At 34.6% G+C, this 10,068-nt stretch overlaps 1 protein-coding gene and 1 long non-coding RNA gene across 2 annotated transcripts; one reads left to right on the forward strand and one right to left on the reverse strand.

Moving 5' to 3' along the window:
- Positions 1-1,284: 1,284 nt before the first annotated feature.
- LOC131170767 (uncharacterized) lies at positions 1,285-3,030 on the reverse strand. Its single transcript, XR_009141539.1, has 3 exons — positions 2,919-3,030; positions 2,118-2,174; positions 1,285-1,542 (listed from the first exon to the last, which is right to left on the reverse strand). It is a non-coding gene; the product is annotated as an uncharacterized LOC131170767 (long non-coding RNA).
- A 1,895-nt stretch (positions 3,031-4,925) lies between these two features.
- Positions 4,926-9,335, forward strand: LOC110673915 (uncharacterized). Its single transcript, XM_021837160.2, has 7 exons — positions 4,926-5,361; positions 6,020-6,483; positions 6,731-6,845; positions 7,237-7,911; positions 8,379-8,453; positions 8,560-8,661; positions 8,961-9,335. The coding sequence occupies exons 1-7, from the start codon at positions 5,026-5,028 to the stop codon at positions 9,225-9,227; spliced, it is 2,034 nt and encodes a 677-aa protein (XP_021692852.2). The 5' UTR covers positions 4,926-5,025; the 3' UTR covers positions 9,228-9,335.
- The last annotated feature ends 733 nt before the right edge of the window (positions 9,336-10,068 follow it).

The following is a 10,068-nucleotide window of genomic DNA, read 5'->3' on the forward strand; positions in this document are numbered from 1 at the left end:
AGGTAAGTAGATATTAAATGAACAGACTTTATAGTTAAGTGGCTTATAAATGAGCTAAATGGCTTATAAATAAGCTAAATGGCTCACAGTCACTCTAAATGGCTTATATCTTAAAAGGGTAAAACGGTAATAAATTTCAATGTAATTACCAATATGCCATTTTGAGCTGGCTCAATTTGAGTCGTGTAGCATTTTTGTTTAATAAAATACAAATTTTTAAAAATTCATTATATTTAATTTTAAACATGTATTGAACTGCCTCATTTCTAACGTAACTTTTGTATTCAAACTTCAATGCTCGGAAAAAATGAAAAAGGAAAAAATAAATTGTATCTAATGTAAGTTACAGCTAATATGAGAACGAGTTTAATTATTATTATATTAAATATTTATATTGAAATATGTGTAAAACTAATTAAAGTCTATATATTGAGTATACGAATTTATATGCAAAAATTTAATCAACGATTGAGAAGTCCATCCTCATATGAGTTCGAATTCTACATAGCCACTCTCAAAAATTAAAACGAGAAAAATGAAAGTATCTAATATAAGCTAAAACTCATGAGAAAAAGTTTAATTATTGTTAAATTAAATATTTGGCAAAAAGCCTTTACAAGTCCTTAGCAATTACCATAAAGTCAAATAAGCCTATATCAATTAGGTTGATCCATTTAAGTTCTTGTGTTGTAAGAAATTAGAAAATAAGCCCAAAAAGGTGTAAATTTGAGGCAAAAAAAACCTAATGTCCATCACGTGATCTACACGTGATGAACGCCGTACGGTTGACGACCATTCTATTGCATAACCCGTACTTCAATCTCACACATACACACACATACTTTCTCTCTGTGGTTCTTGAAGTTCTGAATCCCTATATATCCAAAGAATTCTGCTTTGCATTTGAAGTTTGATATGACTTCGGCATCTTCATCTACACTGTTGACAGCAATTCGACTAAATTTCAGGAATACAAAATAAATGAGTGAAATTTGCATGTGAAGTGTTATTGTCATATTGAAGCAAGGATTTGGACGTCATGGAAGAAATTGAACCATAGCAAGAGATTTTAATGATGTGCCAATTATAAGGTACTCTGTCACAACCCAACCTATGGGCCGGACCGGCACTAGGACCTGGGCCAGCTTAAAGCCCCCGAGGCCCGTAGTAAGCCTAATTATTCTTCAAATCCATAACCAGGCCCACAATTTAGGCCCAATATGCATATAAGATAATTTAAATCAAACTGTTATAATTTTATTTCGGGCCAACTTAGCCCAGAAATTTTCAGAAAACTAAAATCAGGGGAGCCCAGCTCAACCCTGTTACCTCATTTACAAATTGTTTAAATACCATACAAATCTTCATTTATAAATCTCAAAAATTTAAATTAACACAATTTCTAACAAGGTCCACACTATTACTAACACATGCAGAGTTCTAGATTTTAAATTTAGAAAAGATAGTAAAACAATTAAATAATCGACGTTAAACCTGCGAGGAAGAAAACAGGTTGCTCTGTAAAATAACTCCTCCTGTGGCCTGAAAAAATATTGAACAAGAGTGAGCGTTCGACTAAGAGAGTAAAATATCAATTTTAACCATAATCTCTATAACTATCTAAAGCTAATGCACCCTGTAGAGTGAAATGCAACATCAACAATAATTACACATCATAACATCAAAAAGGTAATTTAGAACACTCACACACCCAGTAATATCAATCATAATATATGGGAGCTGATCCCCTATACAGCTCTCTTAAATCCAACCTGGTGCCAGCGAAGAACTCAAGCTGGACTTTCGCTTAATAAACCAAATCGGGGTCCCAGCGAAGAACTCAAGCCGTGACTACCCCCGAAAGATCGGGTCCCAGCGAAGATCTCAAGTCGTGTCTACCCGTCTTATACATAGTCCACACCACATCACACGCACGCTAACGCACGCACACTACTCCAAATTACCACAACAACATCCATGGCACTTTAACAGTTGTGAATGCAACATAAAACGTGCCTAGAGTTTAACTACATAGATACATACATATAAGTGATGCATGGGCATGCTTAAACATATAATAATATCGAAATTACAATTAAAATTAATATTTTACTCACAGTACACCGATGACTATTGTGGCTGCTGGATGCAGAAAAATAGCTGACATCGATCACCTAATAATTAAATTATAAATTTATTAGTACTATATCATTTTAATACTCTAAAGAGGCAATAGACAGCCTAATTCATGCCGGAAATCCGGCAGAGTTTCCCCTATACCTGGAACCTACCCAACCTGCAAAAAGGCTCAAATAACACTTCTAAATTCTCAATTTCCACAACCACATCTCATCAATATCACATGGCCCCTCCTGGGCCCTCCAAATCAGACAATACTAAAAAATCTTAAAAATTACGTTTTAGTCCCTATAATTGATATTTTTCAAAAATCTACTCAAACAAGCTCTAAAAATTCTAAAATTTTGTCCCGCGGTCCTTAATAATATTATAAAGCTATTGCAAAATGAATTATAATTTTTTAATCACCCATGAATATTTTATTCAAGAATTTTACTCGATTCCATAAGTTTCCAACATCTAACATATTCTTAATTCAACCTAATTAAATATTCACATATTTAAACCTCCATCCTCAAGTTTCAACTAATTATATAAAATTTAATTATCTTAATTTCAAATAATCTTATATGCCCATATGCAAAAAATCTAACTAAATTCCATCTATATTTTTCAAAAATATTCTACAATCACTAAAAAATTCAACAAATACCATAGAATATCTCCAAATAATTTTACTTTCATCATATATTTTTCTTAGAATTTTTCTCTAATTTTTCCTGTTTAAGAAACACTGTATTTATGCTCCACAGACAGAGAAATAATAAAAATTGTTTTACCCGAAGTTTATCTGTATCTCAAAAATTTCAAAAGTTTATGAGGAAGCCTCTGGAAGTTGAATCATCTCCATAGCCCATCGGAGCCACCGTCGGAACCACCGCGCACGGTGGCCGATCGCCGACGACATTTGTCAGATCTGATCACACCGCCATGTTACTCTCCTCTTCCTCAGTCCATAGGTGGTCTCGGATCGTCGTAGATCTGACGAAAAAGCTTGAAAAACCCGAAACTTCTCTCCTCCATATCTCACTCATTCGACCTCCTTTTGCTGCAAAATTGGCATCAAAAGAAAGCTCTCGGAACAAGCTTTCCAACGCCACCTAAATCGCCTCGATCGGACGTCGGATGAAGCCGGAAACGCGCTGGAAAGTCGCTGCCCACTGTGCGCGTGTTTTCTCTCTCTTCTCCCTCTCTTGCTGCCGTTTCTAGTGGTTCTGGCCATCGCCGGAGGGTCGCTGGCCAGATGGGGAGCTGCTTGGGAGGTCGTCGGCCGGTCACCAGAGAAGGAAGAAGAAGAAGAGAGGGAAGGAGAGGAGAAAAGGGAAAATTGGGGGTGGGGGGGGTCCTCCCGTTTTTGAACTTTTTTTTTTTTTTTTTAATAAAAACTTTGGCAGTGACAGTGGAAATCCACTGTCACAAGCCAAAGTCTCATCATTTTTTTTTTCCTGGTTGTTACATACTCAACTCAACTAAGTTTTTATCCAAAAAATTTATTGGGGGTCGACAATTATAAGGCAAGAGTAACATTTTCATAACATATTTTCCATAATGGTCTGGAGTTGGACTTCTATGAAAGTGAATTTTGTTTCTATTTTGTTGTTGCAGAATGTGAATAACAAGGGTGGTGGGCTGTTTGGATGGCTTGATTGCAAGTCTCTAAATGGACTAAGGAAGTGATAATTGAACTTTTGAAGGAGAAAAAGTTGGTGGAAATTGAAAATATGCAGCTGCGGAAGATGCAAAGGGCAGGGGGATTTTTTGATGAATTATGTGCAGTTAGGAAGGGGGTGGATTTGATGAAACTGGAGAAAAAGGAAAAAAAAATGTGCCTTAGAAGTGTTTAACAAGAGGACAGTTATTAAAGTGTTAGTATTGATTGTGGCTTGGTTGTTGCTTCTCATCTCTTTGGTTGCAATGTGTTTACTTTTGGGGAAGGGTTAATTACTGCAATTATGTGTAGTATTGATGCAGTTGTGGTTTTCACTGGAATTTATGGAGTTCTATTAACGGAGAATACACACCGTGAATTAGGGGGCTTCTAAATTAGGTTTTTCAAAATATAAGGCCTTAAATGGATCGATTTATTTGACAAGAGTTTATAGTAATTGCTAATGATTTATAAAAAATTTTTATTTAAATATTTATATCGAGATATATACATAATTAATTAAAGGATATTAAACTGTGAGACTTAACTTTTACTAAATTAAAGAAATGACAAGTTTCGAATTTTATTTATATATTTTTTTAAAAAGTGAAAAATAAAATCATAATTTTATTATTTTCTCTTTACATGGGTATGAATTTAATGGGCTTTTATACTCATCTCATTTTATTATGGGGTCAGTTGGATCAATTATTATTCAATTACTTTTGAAAGTAAAAAATGTAAATTATATATTTTAATGTAATATTAATACAATAATTTACATTATATAAAGAATTATTTTTATATAAAATATATTACAATCATGTTTCAATTAAATTTCATCTAAGTAAAAGCACTGCAAAATAAATAAGCAAATGATTAAATAATATTAAAAAATATAATTAATTTAATCTTAGTGAAATTTGAATCATTGTTATTGATATTTATTAAAATCTAATTTTATCTATCAATTTGATTTTTACTATAAGAATTATTAACAGGAAATAATGATTTTTATATTAATTAATTTATTAATTATTATTTATCACTTTACATGAATAAATTAAAGAAAAAAAAATTATACAATGAAATGAAATTATATATAATAGTTTCATAAGTAGAATGATTGCACAAAATTCGAATTAAAGGGCTACTCGACGTCGTTTCAATGGAGTCAAAGTGTCAAAATCCAGCAGATTGTGGAACCCAGCACAAGAGTTGAAGAGAGTACTGCTTCCATGGCGGCCGAACGTCCTCCTGTCATCGCCTCCGCGACCACAAACGCAACCTCAGTTCTGCAGGAGAAACGGTATCGTTCCATATTTGACGTCCCAGCCAACTTCTTAGACGCCTGCCGCTTACTGTCTTCCTCCGCAGGTTTAGTATCCGAGACCTCTGAGAAATATGAGAATCCCACTATCATCGGAACCCTAGAGGAGACCGATGATAGGGAAGAGAAGAGTTCTAGAAATGGCGCCGCAATGCTTAGATGGACTTGTAACATCTGCAAGGCCGAATTCGAGTCGCTTCAGGAGCAGCGCTCCCATTTCAAATCCGATATTCATCGAATTAACGTAAGTATCTCCTATCATTGCGTCTGTTGATTCTCTAATACATTTTCTAAATTGAAATTTCCCATTACCTTCGATAGTGCTAAATTTACTTTCAAAATTGATGATTTAATGGAATGCCGCCATAGCTGGCTTATATTCCCTATCTTTTCAATGGTTTCATTTTCAAAATCTGTATCGTTCATTGAATTTCAATTATTTTCTTACTTCAGTTTCAATTGCTTATGCACTGCTTTAGATTGGCCTGCGTAGTTTGATTTCGAGGGGACATTCAGAAACTTAAACGTGCTAGTATTTTCAAATACTTAGTTTATCAATAAATGTTACTAATACCCAATGGTATTTACCAATGGAGAATGCAAAATTGTTCATTTGGGGACTCTGCTTCAAGCTATTGGTATGGGGGAGGGCTACTCTGTAGCCCGAGAATTGAGATTAGAAAAGTAACTACACAAAACAGATTCTGACTGCAAGAATATTATTCTGTTATAAATTTGGTTTGTACTGATGCTTCAATATTCATCTCCTGAGTTGAGACTTTCCTCAATGTTGAAAATGGTTGCCATTGTTTTTATCTGTCTTTTTCTTGTCTTTCTCCATTGTCCTTATATTTTTGTTTTAATTTCATGTTTCGTAAATTCCTCATTATAAGTTATTACAGGTTAAGCTAAGCATTGCAGGGAAGGATATTGTGAACGAGGAAGATTTAGATGACTTAACATCTGATTCTTTCAGAGATTATGATATATCAAGTATATCAGGATCAGAAGATGAAAATGAGAAAGGATCCTTCCCTCTTGATGATATTCAAAAGGGATCAAATGAAAGTACCAAGCGGAAGCTGTTTATGCGTCTTCATACAGGAGAGAGAGTTTCACTTTGGAAGTGTATGGTTTTGAATGAGTTTGAAAGCGTTTCTTATGAGAACGAGAAAGAAGTTTCTTTTGACTGTGGTGGGTATATGCGATGCCTTAAAGAGAGTGAAGTGATTGAAAGATTGAATTTTCTGATTCATGAGCCCAGGGATAAGACGTGTTTGAGGATTTTATTGCTTGCAAGTGGGGGACACTTCGCTGGCTGTGTCTTTGATGGTAATGCAGTTGTGGTTCACAAAACATTCCACAGGTCAATATATTTTTACTTCCCTTCTATTCACTTTACATGTATTCTACCATTTGGTTTTATCTTTTGTTCTTTATCATTGTCTGTCGGACTAGGGTGAGAAAAAACCTTAACCAAATGTACTGTGAGAGTTGTTATTTTAACTTTCTTTCAAGGAACAGAATAACGTGTGCTTAATAGAATTTCTACTTACAGACTAATGGAAAATCCATGTATATGTTCCTGAAATCTTAAACTTCTTTTGATTTAGATATGTTGTAAGGGCCAAAGCTGGTAAGAAGCAGTCATCAAAAGATGCAAGTGGCAGGGCTGCACATTCTGCTGGAGCTTCACTTCGACGGCATAATGAACTTGCTTTAAAGAAGGTATCAAATGGTCTCTTTGCTGCTATATCTTTAGAATCATTTGAGCTTTATTGCTTTTACTTGTTACTCCATTGCCCTTCTGACATTGGTATGTTAAAAGTAATTTGTCTTTTAATTTCAATGACCTATTTTAACAAGAAAAATGTCTGTATAATGAAACCCCTAAAATGTTGTTTTGATGAATTAAATGCGCTTTAGAATTTAATCTTAGACCACTGAGTTGTCCCAATATGAAGAGTTATGCCATTAAACTTTATGGTATTTTAATTTGTGCATTAACTCAAAGTTTATTGCTGGCATGTTTATTGCCATGACATCACAATAAGGTTTCTATTTTTTTTTTTTAATGCAAATTTCATGGAAGTTTAATTATATTCACTGACAACTATAGGATGTTCAAGAACTACTTTCTTCTTGGAAGCCTTATTTTGATGCTTCCACCTGTGTTTTCATATATGCTCCCTCAAGCAATCGCCACCTCTTCTTTGATGGAGATAAAGCATATTTTAGTGATCAGCATTGTTTTATTCGAAATGTACCATTGAATGTTCGAAGGCCCACTTTCAAAGAAGCCCAGCGCATATATAACCAATTGACACAAGTTGCCTATGAAGTGGATGAGAAGGACTTTCCATCAGTCGCCAAAGAGGATTTTGTATCAATTGAGACCTCCACTCCCGATGGCAGCCTGGATTCCAGAAAAGAGGATTTGAAGGACTGCACTAATTGTGGAGAAACTACTGAAGCTTCTTCAAGGCTCAAAGACTCTGATGATCTGTTTATATCAACTGAAACAGAAAGTGCGGTGATTGGTGTAGCAACACCTTTGCACAAAGCGGCACACGCTGGTGATGCTAATAAAGTCTTGGAACTCCTAGAACAGGGTTTAGATCCTTGTGTTAAGGATGAAAGGGGGCGGACCCCCTATATGCTGGCAACTGAGAAGGAAGTCAGGAACAATTTCAGGCGCTTTATGGCCTCAAATCTTGATAGGTGGGATTGGCATGCTGCTAAAGTACCTAGTGCATTGACAAAGGAAATGGAAGAATCTCAAGCTGAGAAGCAGGTAGTACAACTATTTGTTTCTTTAAAGTTTTCATTTTTCTGCACCTTTTGATAGTTCTCTATGCAATTATTTATTCATTTAAATTTTTCTTTCATGTAGATATTGTAATTGAGATGATATCTATCAGAATTGTCCCAGCAGTAACATTGTTAATCCTCTGTTGCAAATTAAGAGTTCATTTCCCACTTTTAGGATACATTCTGTAAAGGCAAAAACAAAAGTTTAATGAATGTACTAAATAATCCTTTTTGTATTAAAAATGGGAAATATTAAATCATTAAAAATTAATATTTATGAAGGGGGGAAGGTTTGAGATGAGTTATAAATATTGCATGGGAGTATTTTGGAACAAACAAAACAGGAGGTGTTAGTCAGGTTGCTTCTGAGTTGAGGATGGTGGTTTTATTCAAATTCATCTGGGTATAGTGTAATTAGTTAATTGTTGATTTATCTTTATGGATGCTCAGGCAGAGAAAGATGCCAAGAGGAAAGCAAGAGCAAAAGAATTGAAGAAACTGCGAAAAGCAAAAGAAAAGGCTCAGGCATGTCATTATATTTGTTGTTTTTAGCATTTACGGAAGTTTTTAAGCTGTTGTCATTAGTTGGTTTTGTGCCTTTTGTTTCAATACTCATGTAATTTAATTGCAGGCTGCCACATCCCAGAACTCTATGGCAGCTGTGGAGAATCAAGTGAGGCCACGTTCAGCTATCAAGGGACCGCTGACTATTGGAGGATCACAACTATCTGAGGTTAGTATCCTTTTCCTTTTAATTATTATTTAAAAGCAAACTATGGGTTCATTTTGGTCATGCATTCAGAATAAGAATGACTGTTGACTAGGAGTACCTGTTTCATGCTATTTTTAGACTTGCAAGTGCTATATTAGAGTCAAACAGCATTTGTTTTCTTCCTTCCATTTGTTTTCTCATTTTTTATGTGTAGCAAATTTTTTGGGTTCTCTTCCTCGCCCAAATACACTCCTAAATAATTTTTGGAATAGATTATTAAATAAATTTCCCCTTTCTGTGTTCCTGTTATTATGATCTAGGAGGAATTGAAGAGAGCACAGGCAGCTGAAAGGGAAAAGAGAGCTGCTGCTGCAGAGAGCAGAATGGCTGCAGCTCAAAATGCCCAAGGCAGTGGCACAGCCACTGTTGCTAACATGGAACAACCCAAAAGTGGACTAGCAACTGATATAAACTGCTCCTGTTGTAACGCATCATTGGCTGGTAAAGTTCCATTTCATAGGTATAATTACAAATACTGCAGCACAACATGCATGCATGTTCACAGAGAGTTCATTGAGGATGGATAATGCAAATTGGTTAAAGCTTGTATTTTGTACATTTTTTTTTCAAATTTTCGGGTGCTTGCATATGTTTATCATTTCAAGGGTTTCAATATGTATGACTAATTTACTATATCCCTTCTCTTGCCTTTCCTTCTTGACTTATTTTATCATATCCATTTACTTCTCCAAATTTTGATTACAATATTGGGTTTTGATCAAAATCGAATGACTTAACATTATCACCGAAATAGACATTGCCTATGTAATGCTTCATCTTCTTCTCCAGAGGGGCAGATGTCGCACAGCAGTCCTCTGATTTCCTAATAGACTTTAAATGGGTTGTTTTGGAAGCTGAAACTATCTTTCAGGTGTTGACAATGCCATGATTTTGTTAGAGGGACACGTGCAAAAATTCCTAGGACAAAGCTCAATCGATTTGTTTTATACAATACGTACACAATTGATAAACGCACACGAACAAAGTGAAGGCCAGCAATTGGATACGTTGATGTTCTTTTTTTTTTTTTTAAATTGAACCAGTCAAGATCATTGATATTATAGTTCAGAAAATATTGTGGTTAATCTCGAGAGCACAGCACTGCGATCGTGATGAAGGCCATGGGCTCTGGGAACCGTATGTATTTGTGGTCAAATTGTGTATGGCTACTAACAGGAATATGATCATCATCTATAAAAGATTAGATAATTAACGTTAAATATATAATTTACATAAAAATAAAGATAATATAATGGACAAAAAACTTTATAATTTTTAAATGTATTATTTATTTTATTTATAATTATATTTATATGAAAGAAAAAATTTGAAATATTGAAATATTTGTGAAATTTCTCGATTCATCCA

The sequence above is a fragment of the Hevea brasiliensis genome, chromosome 2 (genome assembly GCF_030052815.1).
Source record: "Hevea brasiliensis isolate MT/VB/25A 57/8 chromosome 2, ASM3005281v1, whole genome shotgun sequence".
In the NCBI taxonomy this organism is placed as follows: Eukaryota; Viridiplantae; Streptophyta; class Magnoliopsida; order Malpighiales; family Euphorbiaceae; genus Hevea; species Hevea brasiliensis.

Bases quoted from the DNA above. Each gene is read 5' to 3' on its own strand.
- LOC110673915 (XM_021837160.2), top strand. From the start codon at position 5,026: ATGGCGGCCGAACGTCCTCCTGTCATCGCCTCCGCGACCACAAACGCA. The intron at 6,846-7,236 runs GTATCAAATGGT...TGACAACTATAG, and splicing joins ATGAACTTGCTTTAAAGAAG to GATGTTCAAGAACTACTTTC. The intron at 7,912-8,378 runs GTAGTACAACTA...ATGGATGCTCAG, and splicing joins AATCTCAAGCTGAGAAGCAG to GCAGAGAAAGATGCCAAGAG.